Below are 23,889 nucleotides of genomic sequence, written 5' to 3'. Positions count from 1 at the left end.
CTCCGCAACGGGAGAGGCCACAACAGTGAGAGGCCCACGTACCGCAAAAAAAAAAAAAAAAAAGACTGAAATATAAAACTACAAAATACTAGAAGGAAACATATGCCAATATTTCCATGGAGGGAATGGTTTTTCTATGTATGACAACCAAACTAGAAACTATAAAAGAAAAAATATGCAAAATCAATTAGATAATAATAGAAAAATGTTGTATGGCAAATGTAACCAACAATATACTGGTAGTAAATAGTTTTAACAGCATGACAAAGGGTATAAATTAATAAAAACGTGATAAATCCAAAGACTAATGAGCAATTGGAACAGGCCAATGAAACTGGAATACAACATTCATTTCAGAACTAAATAAATGGCAAGATGTTCACTACTGCTAGTCATCAGAAATGCAAATTAAAACAATGACAGTATTTTTGTCTATTAGACTGGCAAACATGAAAAATAAAATGGTAACTAGTGTTAGGGACAAATAGTTTCTTTGTGGCAAATGGGAAATATGTATAAATTTTTAAGGAATATACATCCTTTCCAGTCTTCCCATTCCAAAGAATTTATTTCAAGGAAATAATCCAATAATCATACCAAGATTTATGCACAGAATTGTCTCTGAAGTGTTTATAAAAATAGTGAAAACTGGAAACAACATCAAATAAATTACAGTAATGGATGCTATATATTCCATATATAATGACATATTTAGACACCTAACTATTTGGAGGGAAAACCCAGTTATAAAATAGTACTCAAAAATATGATTTCTTTAAGAAATTTTTTTTATATTATGTTTTCACTAGATGTTCTTTATTTCTGTTAAGTTATGTAAATTTATTGTATTTTGCAATAAGCTTTAATTACTTTTGTAATAAAATATTTTTAAAATAAAAAGATGAACAACCTTAATTATACCAAGTGCTCATATACATAGCTCAGGAAGACACTATAATCCCAAAAAGATAAATAAGCTAGGCAAAGAAACTAACAATTTACAAAAAAGGAAATACTATTAATAAAAAACCTATGAAATGTTCAATCTGTTTGTATAAGCATGAAAAATATCAATAACCTTTAAGCCTAGTTATTCCACTTAATCTTTCTTCAGGAAATAGTCCTAGAAGTCTTACCCTCAAAGATGTTCATGGCTGTGCCACTTATAAGAGTTAAAACAGTAGAAACAACCTAAATGTCTAATAATCAGGATTGCTTAAAGAAATTGTGTTATATTTAGTGATATATAAAGCATCCTTCATAATGAAAAAGGCTATGCTACAAAATTGAGAAACTCGTGATTCAAAATTATATAGAGATTAAAACCATATACAACCAAAACAAAAACCTGTGTCTAGAAGAAAAGACTGAAAGGAAATTCACCAAAATGACTGGTGGATCTATGAAGGTTTTCTTTTTGTTGTTTCTTTTGTTTTTAGAGTTTTAGCAGTACTTTTTTTTTATTGAGTTATAATTGACATATAACGTTATATTAGTTTCAGGTGAACAACATTATGATTCGATACTTGTATACACTGCAAGATGATCATCACAAGAAGTCTAGTTAACATCATCACCATACACAGTTACAAAATTGGACTTATGAAGTTTTAAAATTTTCCTACTTAGGGAATTTCCCATAGCTTTTCTATGAGACTGCATTACTTTTACAAGTTGAAACAAAAAGAAAAATTTATAACAGAAATTCCAACATAGGTGTAACTTTAGTAATTTGGCTTGATCACTGAAGAACATTAGCTTTGACATTGTGGTGATCAATATATATCAATAGAATAAATAAATGAATTAAAGTTTTAATCTAAAATGAAGAAACCAACAGAATTAATTGGATTTGGTTTGGTCAGTAGCATATTTTTTATAATAAACAAAATAGTATATAGAAAAGTGGGAAAGAATACTTGCATAAATTGAAATTTATGTATTTTCAGTAACCCATAAATTTTTAATGTAAAAGAACACAGTATTTGATGATATTTACAATTATAGATGTATAAATACTTCTTTTTTCTACTTTCCTAACAATAAAAAATGCAACTCGAAACATTTTGCTTAGTTAATTATCCAATTCAAAAAAATGAATCTGAAAAGAGAAATGTACACAGAAATGTAGATGGACCACATCACAATGTCATTAGTTAGAAAGACATACTTTGCAATTCAGACTAGAAAGGTCCATACGGGAACAGTTCACTTGTTTATTAGTCAGTGATGGTTTACCACTAACAATGTGGGTGAATTTAGCTTATATGAGGTAAATATTACTTGATAACATCTCTGGTAAAGTGATTTGGTAAAACAGAAATCAAAAGGTATGGCTTAAGTTAAACTATGCCTTATACTTAATAATGTTTCTTGATTATTTTACAAAAGCTTATTGCAACAAAAAGTTGTTCAAATGTAAAAAGTGATACCTAGAGGTATGTTTTATTTGATAAACATGTTATTTAAATATTTTAAAAGAAACAGAATGATCTGTCTTAAGTGAACAGACTGCTGAGGATTCTATCCTCTCAATGCATGGAGCAACAGGTTGGGCTCCACTCCAAACCCTACCGTGTACTAGTTCACTGACTGCAGAAATTTCCTAACTTCTCTAGGCTTAGTCAGCTTGCCTACAAATGTGGATAATGTTGCCTAGTTCAAAATGTTACTGTATCTTATCCTTTTTTTCTCTACAAAATTCAATGTAACTTATCTCAAATATTAAAAAGACAAAATAAGAGTAAGTTATGGTTATATATTTGAGGGCTGAATAGAGAATTTGGATTATGACCTTCATTTCACCCACTCCTCATCCCACCCCCATCTCTGAAAAAACAAAACAAAAAAATAAATATGCAGTTTCCAAGAATTGTGACATAACTTTATTCCAGAAAATGAAATCAGTGGATAACCACCCCTTAGGAAATGAGCATAGAACAAACTCATTTACCATGAGTTAAAACATAATAATTAGAACGGAAAGAGGCAAAACCTCACTACCTTAATGATGTATTATGTTTTTTTACTATAGAAAATTGAAAAATGTTATCAGAAATTCCCTGAAATAAACATATCTTGGTAATCATTTCTAATAGAAAAAGCATTCAGTCACTAATTTGGGGTTTATATTTTTATTTGAAGATAGGGAGGGACACATAACCTATACCTTCAAAATTCAGCCAGACTAACAAGGTAAATAAATTTTTATTCTGAAAAATACAAAATTTCAAGAAGAAAAACTGTGCCTGCATACGGAAGTTGGAAAATGGTTATTCAAAATGTTTGTGGTGGGGTCTTGATTCTTTGAGAGGCAGAGTTGGAGAAATAGGCTTTGGAGCAAGATACACCTGGGTTAGAATCTCAGCTCTGCCACTGAAGAGTTATTGGATCTTAGGCAAAGCAGCAGGGCCCTCTGGCTAGGTTAACGGAAGGGGAATTACTCCTCCTCTGCAGCCTCCACAATGAAAAGATTAAACGCTGGTTTTCAGAGCTTTCTCTGCAGTTAGGGCAGAGCCATCTTATACAGGTCTGATCAAGGAAAGGTAGGCTGAAGTCTGGAAGAGATTTCTAAAAAAGCTTTTGTTTTCCTGATAAAAGGGACAGAGAAGCTGACTGTACCCTGCCCCACTCTTTTCCTCTCTTGAACACAGACATGTAGCCCAGGAGAATCAGCAGCCTTATTGCACCTGTGATGCAAGAAGGCAGTCCTAATGCTGTCAGGCTGCTGAAGCAACCCCGGAAGCTCCAGCAGCCAGGATTCTTATGCAAGAAAAATAAGTCTCTATATGTTTAATCCACACGTCTTCAAGATTTCTGCTAAGTTTAACTGACACAAGTCTAAATGATTTGAAAAGTCACTTAATTCTCTGGGGCTCACTTTTCTTCCTCTGTAAAGTAGATAGTAAGTAGATAGTAAGATATGTAAGTAAGGTACCGTTTTCTGTTTGACACGTAGAAAAGGTAATGTCAGCTGTTCATGATCATGATGATGATGATCTTATTTCTCACACAAGCCATTTGCAGTAATCATTTCATTCATCTATTTTGAAGGCAACAAAATTGAGGCTCCATGAATTTAAGCAACTTGCCCAAGATCACACAATTAATAAGGAGTACAGCCAGGATTCAAATTCAGGAATTCTTATTGCAGGGCCAATGAGCTTAAACCACTACAATGCTTAGAAAAGTGACTCAACATAATAAGAGCTAAACCTAATAATCACTGGCTATAATGATTATGATAATGTTAGACAACTATGAAGACAAGAACAAGTACATCCTAATTTTCATTCTGGAAAGTAATAAATTCTCATTAATTCAACATTAATTTTATTTTTCTTCTTAAAATTAGGATGATCTCACTTCTTTACTGAAAGAGGAATACTCATTCCTCTTCATTGAAGGAAATTTTGTTCCTTTATAACACCAAAGAGCAACTAATAACAGTATACATCAACCAATAATTGCAATACCTACTGTTAGCTAAATGCTTTTGTGACTCCTGTCTATCAAAAAAGTAAGCAATGGGGCTTCCCTGGTGGTGCAGTGGTAGAGAGTCCGCCTGCCGATGCAGGGGACACGGGTTCGTGCCCTGGTCCAGGAAGATCCCACGTGCCGCGGAGCGGTTAGGCCCGTGAGCCATGGCCACTGAGCCTGCGCGTCCAGAGCCTGTGCTCCGCAGCGGGAGAGGCCACAGCAGTGAGAGGCCCGCGTACCGCAAAAAAAAAAAAAAAAAGTAAGCAATGAATATTTATGGTGAACTTATAATCTGCAAGGTACTATGCCAGATATTTTAAAATTATTTTTGCCAAAGAAATAGCATATGTTTATTTTCTTAAAGTGACTTAAGACTGCTTTAGAGGGAGTATATCCTAACAGTGCTAAAAATTAGGAAGTGGCTGCTGCTGTTAGCAATCATCAACATCATCAGCATCATTACTAACATACACAGATTTTATATCACAAGCTCACATATATTAAGCATTAGGTACCACATTTGGAACGTTTTCCTTCAAATGTCAGAGTGTTTCATTTCCTTCAGTGAAATAAATGAAACCACTTTAAAAAATTCATGCTGAAGGTGCAGTATTTGAAAAACAAGCAAAATTCAAAATTAAAGTTTCTAAATAAATTACATTCAGCAAACAGGCTAAAATACTGATAACTGCAATTAGGAAAAGATATTTAGTTCCTGGAAAAGATTGCGATCTAAAGAGTTGATGTGTAGTTGTTAACTTTCAAAAATAGTTTGGCATGTATCTTTCTAGTAAATAAAAAATTAATGTAAAGGCTAAAACTAAATGGATGGTGAATAAAGTAGAAGTTTTGAGGTAAGGTTAACTCAAAAACGTTAAGTCTCAAATTATGTACGTTCACAGCAATATATTTTTTGGAAGCCAAATAACATATATTCCACACTGAAAGAGGTATAGCTCTCTCCATTATATATCATAACAATAATTGATAACCACATTTTCAAAAAAGTACTGTATATAAAAGAAAATGCTTTCAAGGAAAATACATCAAGGAAAGAATCATTTGCTTAATAAATTCAAAAATGACACAGGCAATAGCATAAAATCCACGTGAACGTTATAATATGCTCAATCAGTACTAATTAAGCTAATTAATAGCTAATCTGCATTTTTAAAATGAACACAAAGTATTCTATTTTAGGTCCAAAATTAAGGTTCTGAATTACAACTTTAGAAGAAATCTAACTGTAGTATACTTATGGAGAAATCTTTTCTTAAAAATTAAAACAAGCTCAAAGAAGAGCATCATATTTTCAAGTACAGGACTATGTTGAAACTGAATTTACCAAATAAAAGAAGACGGGATACATATAAACGAAGACGTAAGTGTCATTTACAGGCTTATAAAGTATTTTTCAATTATTATAATGCTGGGTTTTTTTATTAGGGGAGCTCCAAAGCACTCCTTTTTAAACAATTCTCTTGGTTAAATTAGCCTAGGTTTAGACTCTTGGATAAAGGAACTTTCACTGTACACACTGACTGATGCAGGATTAGAACCAAGGCGTCTTGCCCTCCGGGCCCATGTTCTTCCTGATACTTGCCCCACTCAACTTTCCTGCACATTCCAAGAACCACTGTATCTCCTTCCTACCATTTTATCCTCAAAAATTTTATAAAGCACTTTTAGAGGCGTGTAGAAAAACAATAGGGAAATAGAAGGAGAACCAAGAAAAAGAAGGTATATGACAATTTCAGAAAAGGGAACAGCCAACAAAGAGTGCTGAATATTACAGACAGCTTGAGCAAAAACGACTGGGCAGGGGACCAGAAGGTCACCGATGAATTTAAGAGGGTGTTTTCAATTAGTACAATGGTGAGGGCAGAGTCAGGTGGGCTAAACTGAGGAAGAAATGGAAATTTAGAAAATAAGGGCAATTTGGGGGACAGGGAGGAACAGAATGATAGCTTGAAGGGTAAAATGTTTCAAACTTTATAGAATTTAGACAAGATGATACAGAAAAAATTTAAGGTAGAGAATAGGAAAGCCAGGGAGTATTAGGTTGAATCATTTGAAATTTCAGATATTCAACTATTTTTTTACTTTAAAAAACCCAGCAATTTCACACAGATTAAACTAATGTATGAACTTAATAAAGAAGAAGATAAGGTGATATGCTAAGGAGGTGGAAGACAGGAACAAGAGACCTGAGATCGAAAAAGGTAAAGTAATGCAGAATCTACTAGAAATGAAAGAATTTTCAGAACTCTGGTTGATGTCATATAATATGATCCTATATTGAATACACCTGGCAAGACATGTTACCTCTCCGAAAGGATCCCATCTGCTATTTCTACATTTGCCTTTCACTTTTAGAAACAAAGCTATTCAGCTCCAACAGGATGCTTGAACCTGAACACCACAAGATTTCTTTTTGGGGAAAAAAAAAATCACACTCACTTAACGTGGCACAAACACGAATCTACACTGATGCCGTTGCCTTTCTTTTTTGTTTTGTCGTGTGTTTTGCTGATAAAGTCAGAAGATATAGAAACTTAGAGCCCAATATGAAGTTGCTAATTTCAGGTCTACTGTTATTCTACAGCCTAATTTATCATAAATCCACTTTCATATGGCCAAACATCTACAGAATAACCACATGTCTAAAACTGAGCTCCAGGCTTCCCTGGTGGCACAGCGGTTAAGAATCTGCCTGCCAGTGCAGGGAACACGGGTTCTAGCCCTGGTCTGGGAAGATCCCACATGCTGCGGAGCAACTAAGCCCGTGTGCCACAACTACTATGTCTGCACTCTAGAGCCTGTGAGCCACAACTACTGAAGCCCGCGTGCTTAGAGCCTGTGCTCTGCAACAAGAGAAGCCACCGCAATGAGAGGGCTGTGCACCGCAATGAAGAGTAGCCCCCGCTCTCTGCAACTAGAGAAAGCCCACTTGCAGCAACAAAGACCTAATGCAGCCAAAAATTAATTAATTAATTAATTTTAATAATTAAAAAACCTGAGCTCCATGTCCTGCCCTATGAACAGCAACTCCACCCAACTTCCCTTTTGCTGTGACCTCCATTTTTCTAGTCACTGGGCTGGAAACTTCAAGCCCCAGTCACCAAAGCCTATCAGTCAATTCTTTAAACAGTCTCTCCAAGCTTTTCTTTCCCATTTCTTCTCACTCTAGGCCAGCCCCTAGTAAGCCACTGTCTGGATTACTGTGACAGTCTCAGAACTGGCCTTGCCCATCCATTCCATCCCACACATCACTACCAGTGTCATCGTTCAAAAACACCAATCCCCAAATACAACTCCTTTGTATCTCCACCATCACAATTTTTCAGCTTGAAATTCAGAATTTTTTATCAGGATCCTTGTCGGTCTAGCAAAGTAAATATTTCATTATTCCTTAAAACTTCAGCCAGGCCATGGGCTCTTGACCCATGGTGGTTTTAAAATACGTACACATATTATGTATATACCTCCCTCTAAAAGGTGGGGACTAACTCCTCTCCCATTGAGTATGGGCTAGGCTTAGTGACTTGCTTCTAAAGAACAGAATATGGCACAAGTGACAATGTGTGACTAGGTCATAAAAGACATCACAACGACCTCAAGCTCTCTCTTAGATTATTTACTCAGGGGAAAGCTAACTGCTATGTCATGAGGACACTCAAGCAGCCCATGGAGAGGTCATGTGATGAGGCCTGAGGCCTCCTGTCCACAGCCAGCACTAACTTACCAGGCAAGTGAGGAGCCACCTTGGAAGCAAATTCTGCAGCCCCAGTCAAGCCTTCAGATGACTTCAGCCTGGCCAATATCTTAACTGAAGCTCATAAGAAACCCTGAGCCAGGACTGTCCAGTGAAGACACCCATGGATTCCTGACCCACAGCAATTATGTGAGATAATAAATGTTTATTGTTTTAATCCAGTAAATTTTGGAGTAATATGTTGCACAGATGTAGATGACTAATACAATCCCCCCAAGCTCATTCTCAATTCTGTGCCATTGCTCATGCCGTCTCCCCCACCACTGTTCTTTCATTATCCATCTCCCAGTGCCCTTCCCCCTATCCTTCAGAATCTAGCCAAAGTTCCATCTCCTTGAGAAGCCCTCTTTTTTGTTCATGAAACCATTTCAACTCTCGCTTCTCCAGTTCTCCTTTGAACACTTCTGTGCTTAACCACACCATTCATTTAGGCATTTACTCATATATTCCTCTGTGTTGCTGGGCTCTATGCATCTTTCCTTCTAAAGATGCCATACAGTTCTTCTAAACTGCATTCAGCACACTGTAATTTAGATACTCAATAAATATTTGCTGAGAAAATTAGCAAGTCACACATACACACTCATTCTGGAAGTGTATTTGATGAGTATATAAAAAGTAGAGGTTGACAATATGGACTTAGAGCTAACATTCTCACCAGTCTGCTTATTTACTAGCCGCTGACTAGTTTTTAAGTTACTTAAAATCTCTGTAAGCCTTCGTTTCTTCAGTGCTTTTTAATGAGGATTCTAACAGTATCTACCTTAGATTAATAAAAAGATTTTTGAAAAACAGAGGCAAATCTCTTAGCAAAGTGCCTAGCACAGAGTGTTCAACAAATGTTAGCTATTATTGTTCTTATTACTAACCACAAAGTACATGTTGAAATTCTGGGTCCCTGAAAGTCTCTAGATGTTATCAAGTGGCAATCTAAATTAATACGAAATTCTACAAACTAAAATAGAACTCACAATTTCTATTAAGATAACTTTTAATTTTTCTAAAATCTACTTTTAAGTCAATAGAACTACAGCCTGAATCAATTGTAGGAGTGCAGCCTTGACTTTTTCTCCTCATTGTCCTATTAAGATATTAACTTCAAAGCTTTTGTGGGAACACTTAATTGCTTGCATTCCTTAACAAGCAGCCACCATAGTAGTTTCCAGATTCACTTTTAACCTTTACAGTCCTGGGAAGGCATATACGGCAAACTTACTAGACATGTAAATTTACACAATCTCTGGGTTAATATAGCTGTATGTATGTGAATATGCCACATAAAGTAAATCAATTTTGTACATCAATCAAAGTAGAATCCAATAGAAAAAAATCAATCCAAAAGAGCACTGCTATGCCATATATCCGAGTGGGGAGGGTGGGTGGGAAACTTTAATGCTATTCATTAAAAATTTTTTTTTTATTGAGGTATAACTGACATTTGACATTATATTAGTTTCAAGAGTACAACATAATGATTCAATATTTGTGTATATTACGAAATAATCACCAGAAGTTTAATTAACATCCATCACCATAAATAGCTACAAAAGAAATTTTTTTCTTGTGATGAGAACTTTTTAAGATCTACTCTCTTAGCAACTTTCAAATATGCAAGATAGTGTTACTGTAGTAACCAGGCTGTACATTTTATCTCCAGGACTTATTTATTTTATAACTGGAAATATGTACTTTTTGACCCCCTTCACCATTCCACCCACCCCACAACCTCACCTTGACAACCACCAATCTGCTCTCTGCATCTATGATCCCCCCCTTTTTTTGTCTAATGTTATCCAGTCTGAATTACATGTGTTTCATGAACTCATATCATTCTTGAGATAATTTACAATTTTCTTAAGATTTATAGTATTTATAAGAATATTTATAATATTCTTAAGATTTCTTATTAAAAAATTAAATACAGCAGATGCTCCTTTATCCTAAAAAAATAATCAGAGATCTGTTAAGGAAAACCTAATGATTTTCAATCACCAATCTATTTAAAAACATGCATATTTTTAATTGTAAATCATGTCCTCTGGAATAAAAAGAACTACTTAATTCAAATTCTTATTTTCTTTTTCCCCCTACCAATACACCTTGAAAACTTTAGTTTTTGAAACATTTAGTATCTATCCAACTCTTTATGTGACCCTATACATCACACAACCTGAAATAGAAACAAAGACTGGGAAATTAGCTTGTGTATTCCACCTTAGTGTCAAACAAAAGTACAAATAATATTCAGTGCATGTGCTAGTTACCTTAGAACTGCCAATCATGCTTGTTTTGAAACGCTTCGATTTTCAGAGCTGTTAATCATGTGTGTTGAGAGAGACGTTGGGTGTAGAAATAATGCTTTAAGAGAGGCAATCTTCATGAAACATTAAGAAATCAATGGACTTTGTAAAACTGAACTTTAGGATTTTATAGAAAGGTATACAATTCTTAAAAAAAATCAAAATTAAAATATAACATAATGAAATAAAAAGATTTAGAGAATAAGACTCTTTAACCAAAAAGATATGCATGGTTTAACCACAGGGATTTTATATTTCAGTGAAAAAGAGGAATGTTCCTTAACTGATACTAATCAGAAGTATTATAACTAGGAGTGGGAAAAGGAGAATCAAACTAATCTAAATCTGGGCATTTAAATTTTTATTTTTGAAGCAGGCAAAAGTATCAATATAATACATTTCCCTTCTCCACCTCCCCAATACAACTCAATTTACTATCTACTAGTCATTCATGTCTGAAATCCAACACCATCAGAAACTTTTCCCTCTGACTCACAAGCCACCATTACTCAGTTACCAAGACCTGTTTCTTCTATCTCCTAAATTATTAATAAAAGTCTCCTTTCCTGACCCCTAGACTTAATTCACATTCTTATCATTTCTTTCCAGAAGCTTCCTTACTGGCCTCCCTAACTCCGGTTTCATTCTTCTAATACGTACTCCACACCATACCACAGCCAGAATGGTCTCACTGAAACACAAGTGTGGTCCATGTTACCTGTTCCAATACTTTAATGTGTCTTTACCACTTTCAGAATAAAGGCCCAGTGTTCTAGAATGGTATATAAATCCCTTGACGATCTGGCTCCTGCCCATCTCCCTACTCTTCCCCTTCACTCCTCTTAAACTTAAGCCAACTAAGCCACTTGAGTTCCCGGAAAAGCCGGGCTCTCTCTCACTGAAAACTCTGTCAAGTACAGCTCCCTCCCATTTTCTGCACTTTGTATCTCCTACCCATCCTTTACAACTCAGTTCAACTGTTGAACTCAGCTCCTTTGGGAAACCGTCTCTGACACAAGCTGACTCCATCATCAATGCCCTCTTCTCCGTTCCTGTAGGACACTGGAAATAGAACTCATAGGGTACTATGTATATCGGTTTACTTCTCTATCCCCTGACTGAATCACTAACTCCCTGAAAGCAGGGATTGTCTTTCATCTGTACATCTCTAGCATAAAACGCAGAGGTGGCACACAAGAGCTGCTCATTAAGTGTTTGCTGACTCAGTGAAAAATCGTACCATGGCCCAGTTTACTTAAAAGTAAGATTAATAGGGGCTTCCCTGGTGGCGCAGTGGTTGGGAGTCCGCCTGCTGATGCAGGGGACACGGGTTTGTACCCCAGTTCGGGAGGATCCCACGTGCCGCGTAGCGGCTGGGCCCGTGAGCCATGGCCGCTGAGCCTGCGCATCCGGAGCCTGTGCTCCGCGACGGGAGAGGCCACAACGGTGAGAGGCCCGTGTACCGCAAAAAAAAAAAAAAAAAAAAAAAAAAAAGATTAATAAAATCAGCAGCTTAGTTCTTGAGATGGGTAAAATGTACGACAGGTACATTCCAAGCCAACCAAACTAATCAATGCCGTAAAGCAATACTTTGCATGTAACAATATTCTTAAAAGATTTACTCATTCACTTACAAATTCGCTGTTAAGAATTGGCACCATCTCAAGTAGTATTTGAGATCCAATAATCCTATCTTATTTTCGCTACCATTCCTACTGGTGGTGTTAAAGTCTCAACCACGACAACTGCTCTTATCCAAGACACTCAGCACCTTGATTGGTTCAGCAAACACTTTTCTGATACGTGACAACTCTTATCAAGGGCATCAGTGAACAGGCAGTCAACACAGGCAAGACCCTGACCTGGTTACACTTCACTTATCAGGAAGTTAGTTATCTGGTGACACCAAGTCTCCACAGAACCCAATGAGAATTAAGCAGAGGAGTTTAGGAGCGGTCAAAATATATGTTGAAGTTCTAAAGTACATACACTTTACTTACATAAGAGGCTGTGAGGTCCTTACTCAAACTCTAGTTGTTCTTATTTTTAAGCACAATTTTGGTGACCAATTTCTCAGGCATCAGATATGAGAGGAAAATTAGGAAGTCTAAGAAAGCTAAAAATGCAGACACAGATAAAACAGTAGAAAAAGAAAGATGACGCGCAAAGGTGAAACACAAAAACTACAGAACTGGAGGGTTATGTAGCTGAGAAACAATAATTCTATATATTTGAGTTGAGATACAATACAGGATTTAATGTTTATAATTATGACCTTGAGTCATCAAAACAAAGACAAAAAACAGGTTAAACAACTTTAGGTCTAACAAGGTTCAAGAAAATAAATGACACATTTTATAAAACGAATCAATTAAAAATTAAGTGTAATATGCATAAAGAGTCAACTTTCTACTATTCATAAAATAAACTTTTTTGAAATATGTCATTCCCAAATAACAAGAGGCATTCTGACTCTAAGCTACTAATCATCGTCAGACGTTAACCAGTTCCTGTGACTACAGGTCTCACCACAATTATGATTCACAGCCATTATGAAACAAAGCCTGGGCCCTCTGGTCATTAGCTTATTGGTGGTAATACTATTCAAATATACTATACATGGACACCATAACCCAGGATATTAGAACAGGCTACCTCTCAGTCTTTAACAGACCTCTATTAGAGCTTCACCACCATACTGTTTTCAGGGTTCCTGGTATAAACCTGGTTCATACGTGAGGCTACTTTAGGACGTTTTTATGACACTTTAGTAGCTGTATGTTGTAGGATTTAGACAGTAGCACAGTACAGTGAAAGAACATTCCTGGGTGATGGATACACACAGCCCTAGGATTGAATCCCTGCCTTGTGAACTATAATTGTATGGCTGCACCACCTTATTTATGCTCAGAGACTCATTTTCTTCATTTGGAAAATGGGGAAAATATCTTCTACTTTCTATGCTTCTTGTGCAGAATAAATCTGACGATGTACATAAAGTGCCAACATAAGTTTTTAAAAAATTGGCTATTGGGATTATCAGACATAGAAAGGAAATGATCTTAATCCACACTAGGACAAATTTTGTGAAATTGTGTGCTGTATTAATAACACACACACACACAAACGTCTAAAGGGAAAAGTGCTTTATATTTTTAAGTCACAGTAGAAGCCCTCTGACTCATAGGTTGGTTCATGGAAAAGTAGGTCAAAGTGAGGACTCATTAAAAAAGTATACACATATACTCTAAAGATATTAACTTAGCAACTAATGCAAATATTCTGACACAGAGCCAGGTTTTCTTGCTAAGTAGAGGCTCACTCGCTGGAGCTCTGCACTGATCTCCTTAAATAAACAATACCTAGACTGCAATGTCTGCAATTGCCAGAGTCAGTCACTTTAAAGTAATGCAGGGACAGAAAAGACATTTGGAAAGCAATTCCTTCCAGATTTTTATGATTCCCGCCCCCCGCCCCGCATCTTTATGGTTTACTTGCTCAAACTAATTCAATAGCAATTTCATTTAAAACAACTCTCCTTTATGGAGCCTTTCTAAAACATTAAAATCAGCTTGTATAAGAACAAAAACCCTTTCTATGCTCATATTTTATTAATTTATGCAATAATCAAATAAATTACCTAGTGATAATATAAATGGGTTTTGGAATAAACACAACTAGCTTTTGCTAAACACATACCTCAACTGAAAGAAGCAAAAGTGCCCAGTTATAGTAGAGGACTACTAATTCTTAATTGTCTAAGTGCTGGTATGAGTCAATGGGTTTTATAAAAGAGAATCTTGATTAATTTAGCAAGTCAGTTAATTCAATGAAAACTGCCAAAGAAATTAATACCAGCGTCACTATGGTTTGTCATAATTTGACTTCTGATTCCAAGTCATAAATTGATATTTAAAAACATATAATGGTTAAAACTTTTGAGGTTGGTACTGTAAGAGTTAGGTCCCATCCACACCTCCAAAATTTCTGAATGTAATTATAATATTTCTATTTTGCAACTCACTCAAAGTAGATCACAATACTACCTTTCATGCTTAAATACTATAGTTTATATTCTGTTACTATTAATATAACATCTTTCTAGACTTAATTTTTCTTTTAGAAGTGTTTTTCAAACTTTTTTTTGTGATACAAATACTCACCACCACTCCCCCACAACACCTTAAACAAAACACTCCCAGAACTGTAACATATAAAACTATGAATGCAGAGCTGCTCTGAAATAGGGCCTAACTCCCCTCTCTACTCCCAGGGCAATCTCTGAAGCCCTTCTGCATAACTCTATAGCTTCTTGGGTCAAAGACTGAAAACTTGGTTCTTTTAAACAATAATCAAAAATATTAAAACAGGGCTTCCCTGGTGGCACAGTGGTTGAGAGTCCGCCTGCTGATGTAGGGGACACGGGTTCGTGCCCCGGTCCGGGAAGATCCCACATGCCGCGGAGCGGCTGGGCCCGTGCGCCATGGCCGCTGAGCCTGCGCGTCCGGAGCCTGTGCTCCACAACGGGAAAGTCCACAACAGTGAGAGGCCCACGTACCGCAAAAAAAAAAAAAAAAAAAAATTAAAACAAAAAAGTTACAGAACTTATTAAAAGGCTGTAACTTAGCTAATTAGAATATTCAGTTAACCAAAACAATTTAGGATTCTTATCAGTTGTTTATCACCTTTTTTAAAAGAAGCAATCTGGTGGCATTTTAGACTTTTAGCAATAGAAGTAGAGGTCAAAGGCCTTCTCTGACTACTGTTATCTTCTACTCGCCAGACATCCTGTCACCATATTACCACTTCTTACTTATTTATGAATTTCTAAAATTGATTTGTGCACTAGTTTACTATCTGTTCCTCATTCCCCCAATAGACTAAGTTCCCCCAACTTCATGAGAGCAGAGAGCTAGTCTGTCTTCTTTATCAGCCCTTATTTACAACAGTGCCTGCCAAATTGAAGAGGTCCAGTAAGCGTTTGTTGAATAAATGAATGAATGAATGAACAAACGAACGAACAAATCAACTCCTACACCAGTATGGCTCCTCCCTTTTCATGATCCTCAATCATGAATATATTGATTTGGTGAGTGCTTTGGAAGTTTAAGTGGGAATTCCTGGTGAGAGTGATTGGATACTGGGCAGGTAGATGGAAGCAGTAAAGGTAACTATGGCAGATAACTACAGAACAAAGAGATACAGGCATTTAATTCTCCTAAGGAAAAAAAAAAAAGACTCTAATACAGTGACTGCCCCCTAGACTAGAGAATTTATTTTGCAAAATTATTATGAGCCACAGCTCTCCCCCCACAAACACTTCTGTTAAATAAACTGCTTCACTGGGAGGAGAGTACATGTGGAGATGGGGGTTTCAACCATATAGTAATTTCTGTTAATAGGATGTGTGCTTATGTGGTATGTACATAGTTTTCAATGAACAGTTAATTTAATTTTTCAATTCATTAAACTGAAATTTAATTAAATTAATTAAAATTAATTTAATTAATGTTGCAACAGATTCCAATATTTAACCATTTAGAGCTATACTACACATAAAATAAATTCAAATCATATTATAGAACTAATTAGAGAAATATCTAGTCAAAAATACTGATATTTAAAATTCTGTGACCTAGTTAATAAGGCATAAGAATCAAATCAGAAATTCTAGACACCTAAAGCATTCTGAAATTTTATGCTCAAGAATATATCATAAAATGGGGGAAAAAACTTTAGATAAAAGAATATCCATAAAGAAATAAATATCCATGAAAGAAATATCACAAACAAAATTCCATCCACAAATATAAAGAAACATGTATATCACTGGCATTTGCAATTTATAATAAATTTGACTGAGCAGGTGAAATACCCATAATTCAGCAGAGTTATATGTAAAATACATCTTTTTATAAAGCTAATACCAGATGTTCTGGCTGCATGTTAGGTCAGCTTGTAAGAATAAGGATGGCCGCTGCAACTGGGTGGCACCCATGGTAGCATGATGTAAAGCTTATCAATTGTAGGGAAGAGAGGAGAGGATTTCTTTATATAAAACAAAGCAGTACTTCATTTTCAAATTACTGATATATTTTCTATTAATGAAAAATGACGTGCTACAGCTCCTGCTGACAGTATGAGAGAGTTTAGGTTGCCTCTCTTGAAGGACAATTTTAAGACCACATATCTTCACAACTTGCCTGGTGAAAAATCCCTCAATAGAAATTCTTGAGGGATGTCATCATTAGGTCACAAAAACCCTAAATCATCAGGATTTAAAGAATAATAATAGTAGCATCTGTTAACTATATACCAATCACTGTTCTAAATCTTTACATACATTATCTAATTTAATCCCTTCAATACCCCATTACACAATAGATATAGGTTGCAGTATTAAAATCTAGATGGACAGACACGTCTTACTTAGAAATTTCTTTAGGTTTTACTATTTTTGACTAAGTTTGTATGTTATTTGATATACCAGGGCAAGTCAAGACCTAGCCATTACCTCTCATGCCACGTAGCACAGAACCCATTTTCTCTTCCAGATATCACCTGGTTTGCATTGTTCACCTTGCTAAGACACTGTTTAGCTTCTGACTACCTGCAGTAGAGGTGTGCTGGAGCCAGACTGCACCAGCTTGTGAAAGCTGACTGTGCACTCATATTTCCAACTCCACATTCAATGACATCACACAGGTAACTTAACATTGGCCATGGTGGAACTATTTCATACCACAGAAATCGGCAAATCAAGGCCTTTTATTTATTGGAGAGCTGGCTGTTAAGTATCTACTCACATATCACTGATCTGAGAACATGTGTATTCAGTTGAGTTTGTCAGGTCCTATTCAGATTCAGGTAGAAGGGGCTCCTGTCTCCTAACTGGGTGAGCCCAGTTATCAAGAAGACCTTTAGGTATCCAGAGCTCTCGGGAAAGAGGCAACCCATTCTTGTAACTGCTCCCTTAGAACTAGAGTAGACTCTTTCCTTACTCATATCTATGGTCTGACTCATTCTTAAACATCACAAACTTCTTCATCACTGTAATTCATCTTATCTAAGATGCCATTGATTCTGAGTCACCATAATTTATGTACTATTAAGAATTTTTAAATTGCCAATTAAATTGCATCAACTATAAGATGCATCCTGGCGTCAGAAATATTAAAATCTAAAAAAAATGTGTACATTAAAAATTGGTGGAAAAAATTCATTTCTATCTTGATGACTATTGTTTTCCAATCTCAGAGTCTTAGTTCCACCTCTCTTTTCACTCTTTATATTCTACTCCCAGGTCTCCCACCTTAGTGGTTTTCATAAGGCATATTTATATTCACAATTATCTTTATCTACACAGACTATAAACAGAATGAATTCTGTTCAGGAAAAATTATAATCCGGAGAGCAGATGCAAAATAGTAAGAAAAGAAAATGATAAAGCATCAGAATTTGCTAAAGTAAGAGAAAGGAACATGAAGAAACAGAAAGCAGAGATTTCTCTGAGAAGCAGATGGAGACTGTGGAAAAGAAGAGGCAAATACTCCAATAAAGATGTAAAAAAAAAAAAAAAAAAAAAGAGGCAAAAAAGTTACACGTAAAATGGCCTGAGCAGCATGTATTATTCCCAAGCTGGTTTTAACTTTATGGCATGAAATGGTTTATTATCAGGATGGACATTCAAATCTTCCCCAAAACTGCTCTCACTGCTTTGAGAAGACATGGATCTGGCCTAACTTGACCAATATGACATGATGAAGAGAAATAAACATATTTTCTGCCTTTTCAAAAAATCACCAATTAAAGTCCAGTAATACTTTTGAGGTATTTCAACTTTTATGCACACGCTTAAAGCACTTAGAAATGATTCTACTTACTCGCCATCCACTTCCGGTCTTTTACATACACAAGGAAACTTGCCACCAAAATCTATATAAAGATCATTCTCCACAATATGAAAGATTCGTCCAATGACTAGTTTATCCTTGGCAGGTCCCATCTGTGTAAGAGGAGAATGTCTCAGCATAGACGCGAAGGATTCCACATCTTTTGGAGAGCCCTAAATATGAAAAGAGATATTTATATGCATACAGTTCAATGCTAAGGTATAATATGGTAGGTACAGTAATGTCTTATAGGGGAAATTTTTAAAAGTCAATTTGCTGTATATTTACGTTTTGTAGCAATAATAAAAATACTGAAATGGAATTTTGCTTTAAAAAGCCTGGGACGCTCTTCAACTTCCTTTTCCTTCCTTTCCTTCTTGAAGAGGAGCCAGGGAAAAGCAGGCATCTGTGCTTGGTGGGGGATGGGGCAGATGTGGTGGCCCAGGGTGGAATCTGGAATGTGAGCAGGATAAGGAGCCCCCTTAGACAAAGCTTCAGGCCTGGGGCAAGGAGGGGGTAGGGAGGCGAGTGTGCGAGGAGGGCATCCAAGAAGGCAATTGGCTTCATTCCTAGTACTGACCATCTGCAAAAAGCAAAATGCCTTCGAATACTGGTTTAATGAAAGTAACTATGCTTTAATACAAATTTAAGTGAGCATTAAGATAAAAATGATTAAGGGTCCTTTAATTAGCAGTCTGAACACGAGCTCTTGTTATGTAATATTTTCAAATGCCTTGACTTTATCATTTTAATGTTGTATTTTAACATTATAATTTTCTTCTTTTTCCTAAAGTAAAATTTTAAAGCAAAGACAGCTTTAATTGTTTTGTGCTACTCACTTTCTAGGAGTCGTCTGACGTACTGAATTTACTTGAGGTAGGGCTGAACATATAGTGCAAGCCGATTACTTTTTTTTTTAACTTACCAAAATTTTTTCCAAACACATGCTTTTCAGAAATCCACGAATACAGATTTGTGCCTTCTACTCATCTTTAATTTGTGTGTGGTGTGGTGTGTGCGCACTTCAGTTCAAACTAAGGGAAGCTGAGTTTCTGTTTGTGAGAGCTCATCACAGAAGAATATTAACAATCTGATCTGCCTATGTATATCCTGTATCTGGAATGAATTTTACATTTGTTATTTAAGGGAGAATTACTAAGAGTTTGATAATACACTTACTTTAAAAACTACAAAACCATATTTATGACAATGTTAATGCATGGGATACTCCAAGGATTAGAAAATAATCAAATGCCCAGCCAGGAGCTTACTAAGCAGAAGAATACATGCCAAACTACAAATATAGCCACTACTCAGCTCTAGCTGCAGTTGCAGTTCAAGTCCAGTGTTGCCACATCTTTTGATTTTCCAAGAAAAGCCAGAAATCCATACATTAATGTAAAATTTCCAATTTTAAGTGTTTATACATTTATACATTCATTCATTCATCAAATATGTGTTGAATACCGAGTGCCTGTCATGTACCCCAGACTCCGTTCTAGCCTTGATATGAAAATATATGAAACAGTTAAACGAACATGAGAAGACATTAGGGTCCAAAAATTGCTGAAAACAATTGCTACCCTCATTCAGGTTGTAAAGAGTCCTATACCAAAGGCTAAGTGGGTTAGACATTATCCTATAAGCAGTGGGAAATCAAAAGAAGTTTCTCATTAATGGGGTGACAGTACTTGTTCTTTGTTTTAAAAAAAAACTTTGGCAGCAGTATGCAAAATGGACCAGAGAAAGGGTGGGGGGGGGGGGAATGGAAAGGGGGCAAACTGTTGAGAAGCTCCTCCAGTAACTAGGGCAGAGATGATAAAGGGCCTACACTGAAGCAGTGGCCATAGGGAAGAAGGGATACAGAGCTATTTACCAAACAGTACAGCAAAGACTTGATACCCAATTGGCTGTAGAAAGCAAGGGAAAAGGGGAGCCACTGACGAGGTGGGAGAGCAGTGCAGCAGAAGTAAGAGAGTAAGTTATTTTCACACTTATTAGGTTTCTGATACCCATAAAATTTTAGGGAACACTGTCTGTCTGGTAGGTAGTTAAAAATAATAGTGCACTTTTTTTTTTTTTTTTTTGCCACACCACACGATTTGTGGGATCTCAGTTCCCCAACCAGGTATTGAACCCAGGCCACGGCAGTGAAAGCACCAAATCCTAACCACTAGACCACCAGGGAACTCCCATGGTGCACATATTCATATACATACTTACATAAATTTACAAATATGTTTACAGTAATATTATATAGATACAAATTCCTCAAAAGAAATATATCAAATGTTAACTGTAAAAATTTACATATAGAACTTTTTTCTTTATATTATTTTTTATTTTTTATTTTTTTGCGGTACACGGGCCTCTCACTGTTGTGGCCTCTCCCGTTGCGGAGCACAGGCTCTGGACGCACAGACTCAGCGGCCATGGCTCACGGGCCTAGAAGCTCCGCGGCATGTGGGATCTTTCCAGATTGGGGCATGAACCCGTGTCCCCTGCATCAGCAGGCGGACTCTCAACCACTGCGCCACCAGAGAAGCCCTCTTTATATTATTTATATTAGAAAATCTAGAACACAAAGAATATGTAGTACTTAAAATTTTTTAATATATAAAGCCCATGTACATATGTATGTATGTATAAAACTATCATGCAGGGACTTCCTTGGTGGCACAGTGGTTAAGAATCCACCTGCCAATGCAGGGGACACGAGTCCAAGCCCTGGTCCGGGAAGATCCCACATGCCATGGAGCAACTAAGCCCATGTGCCACAACTACTGAGCCTGCGCTCTAGAGCCCATGAGCCACAACTACTGAAGACCGCGCGCCTAGAGCCCGAGCTCCACAACAAGAGAAGCCACCACAATGAGAAGCCCATGCACCACAACGAAGAGTAGCCCCCGCTGGCCGCAACTAGAGAAAGCCCATACACACAGCAACGAAGACCCAACACAGCCGAAAATAAGTTAATTAATTAATTAATTAAAAAAAAGAAATAAACTTAAAATAAACATAATGCATATGAAGACATTTAATACATAGCTTGGAATCAGAGGCTACTAGCACTAAAGGAAACACAAGATATCAGCGAGTCCAGCCACCTCATTTCACAGACGATCACCATACCTGCTTCTCACAGCCACATGATAGGCTGAACAGCGATTTAAATACAACTGCCTCAACAGGTGGAAAGTAGAGAGAAACATTATTTTAAAACTTAAAAGTAAGGACATAGTACAGTAGAATAACAGAAATATTTAGGAAATCTGGGTTCTATGGTCAACTCAGCGACTAAATAACTAAAAAATCTTGAGTAATAAGTCTTTTAACCTCTCTAGGTCTGCCTTCTCATTTGTAAATGAAAAGACTGGATACCTACCAAGTTGAGTAGTAGGAATTCCTAAATATTCTAAAATATAAAAATGTTTTTTTAAAGTAATAAACTATTGAAAAGGGAAGACAAATCCTACCCAGTCCCTTTTTAAACATAAACAATAACAAAAATAATGAAATGCTCTATGTACTTTATTCATATTAGTTAGCAAGAAAAACATTTCATCATGTGTCTTCTCTGACAAGTAACTTAAAAATGACTCCCTTCTATATACAGATTGCCAACAAACACATGAAAGGATGCTCAACATCACTAATCATTAGAGAAATGCAAATCAAAACTACAATGAGGGGCTTTCCCTGGTGGCACAGTGGTTAAGAAGCTGCCTGCCAATGCAGGAGACACGGGTTTGAGCCCTGGTCCAGGAAGATCCCACATGCCGCGGATCAACTAAACCCGTGCGCCGCAACTACTGAGCCTGTGCTCCGCAGCAAGAGAAGCCACCGCAATGAGAAGACCACGCACCACAACAAAGAGTAGCCCCGTCTCTCCGCAGCTAGAGAACGCCCACCCACAGTAACAACGACCCAACGCAGGCAAAAATAAATAAAAATAAAATAAATTTATATATAAAAAAACTACAATGAGGTATCACCTCACACCAGTCAGAATGGCCATCATCAAAAAATCTACAAACAATAAATGCTGGAGAGGGTGTGGAGAAAAGGGAACCCTCTTGCACTGTTGGTGGGAATGTAAATTGATACAGTCACTATGGAGAACAGTATGGAGGTTCCTTAAAAAACTAAAAATAGAACTACCATATGATCCAGCACTCCTACTACTGGGCATATACCCTGAGAAAACCATAATTCAAAAAGAGTCATGTACCACAATGTTCACTGCAGCTCTATTTACAATAGCCAGGACATGGAAGCAACCTAAGTGTCCATCGACAGATGAATGGATAAAGAAGATGTGGCACATATATACAATGGAATATTACTCAGCCATAAAAAGAAACGAAATCGAGTTATTTGTAGTGAGGTGGATGGACCTAGAGTCTGTCATTCGGAGTGAAGTAAGTCAGAAAGAGAAAAACAAATACCATATGCTAATATATACATATGGAATCTAAAAAAAAAAAGGTTCTGAAGAACCTAGGGGCAGGACAGGAATAAAGACGCAGACGTAGAGAATGAACTTGAGGACATGGGGAGGGAGAAAGATAAGCGGGAACGAAGTAAGAGAGTGGCATGAACATATTTACACTACCAAATGTAAAATAGATAGCTAGTGGGAAGCAGCCGCATAGCACAGGGAGATCAGCTCGGTGCTTTGTGACCACCTAGAAGGGTGGGATAGGGAGGGTGGGAGGGAGATGCAAGAGGGAGGAGATATGGAGATATATGTGTATGTATAGCTGATTCACTTCGTTATAAAGCAGAAACTAACACACCATCGTAAAGCAATTATACTCCAATAAAGATGTTTAAAAAAGATATCAGAATGAAATAAATGTTTATGTATTACAAAAAAAAGACTCCCTTCTATTAACTGTGCTGCAACAACTTCAGTTTCCTCAACCCTAACCAGTAAATGTTATGCTCGTAACAATGCTCTTTTAGTAAAATTAATGGATTAGTGGTTCAAGATGGCAGAATGAGTACTTACATTTCTCTTTTCCCCTCCTGAAATTCCACTCAGATGGTAAAATGAACGAAAAAATTACAAACCCTCAGTATTAAAGAGAAGAAAATGGAGACAAAAAGTATATGAGATTTCAACAACTATTTAGTGGACTGAAAACATGTAGAAGGGTGGTAACCAGTGAAGCAGAATGAAGGAAACTGCAGCTAAAAACACATGCAGTGTGAAAATAAGTCACTCTATTCTGAAGAATCCCATAAAGGTGCTGGACTCCATCAGGCCAGGAATTATAGGAAGCTGGAATGAGAAGAGAGGCTGAAAACAAAGGGAATAATTAAAAGAATACAGGCAGGGAAGGCAATTTTCTGTCAAGCACAGAACACCTGGCAGAAAGGCCAAGTGCACAATACCTAATAATAAGGCATTTATTGCCCTGGCAAAATAAATACAATA

General features: G+C 36.6%; 1 protein-coding gene and 1 long non-coding RNA gene across 4 annotated transcripts in view; both read right to left on the bottom strand.

Annotated features, from left to right (window-relative positions):
* TPD52 (tumor protein D52) overlaps positions 1-23,889 on the bottom strand; it is a 311,826-nt gene that overhangs the window by 156,714 nt on the left and 131,223 nt on the right. For 2 of the 3 annotated variants that reach the window (XM_067711999.1, XM_067712006.1), the window contains exon 2: positions 18,438-18,619. In XM_067711999.1, coding sequence (XP_067568100.1) covers positions 18,438-18,619 — 182 coding nt within the window. Of the gene's footprint in view, positions 1-18,437; positions 18,620-18,734; positions 19,029-23,889 lie in introns of those variants that run through there. The other variant, XM_067712001.1, reaches the window with a different exon arrangement.
* On the bottom strand, positions 3,119-4,707 carry LOC137210299 (uncharacterized). Its single transcript, XR_010936445.1, has 2 exons — positions 4,480-4,707; positions 3,119-4,042 (listed from the first exon to the last, which is right to left on the bottom strand). It is a non-coding gene; the product is annotated as an uncharacterized lncRNA (long non-coding RNA).

This window comes from Pseudorca crassidens, chromosome 17 (genome assembly GCF_039906515.1).
Source record: "Pseudorca crassidens isolate mPseCra1 chromosome 17, mPseCra1.hap1, whole genome shotgun sequence".
Classification (NCBI taxonomy): Eukaryota; Metazoa; Chordata; class Mammalia; order Artiodactyla; family Delphinidae; genus Pseudorca; species Pseudorca crassidens.
This window is presented reverse-complemented; position numbering and strand designations above follow the sequence as displayed.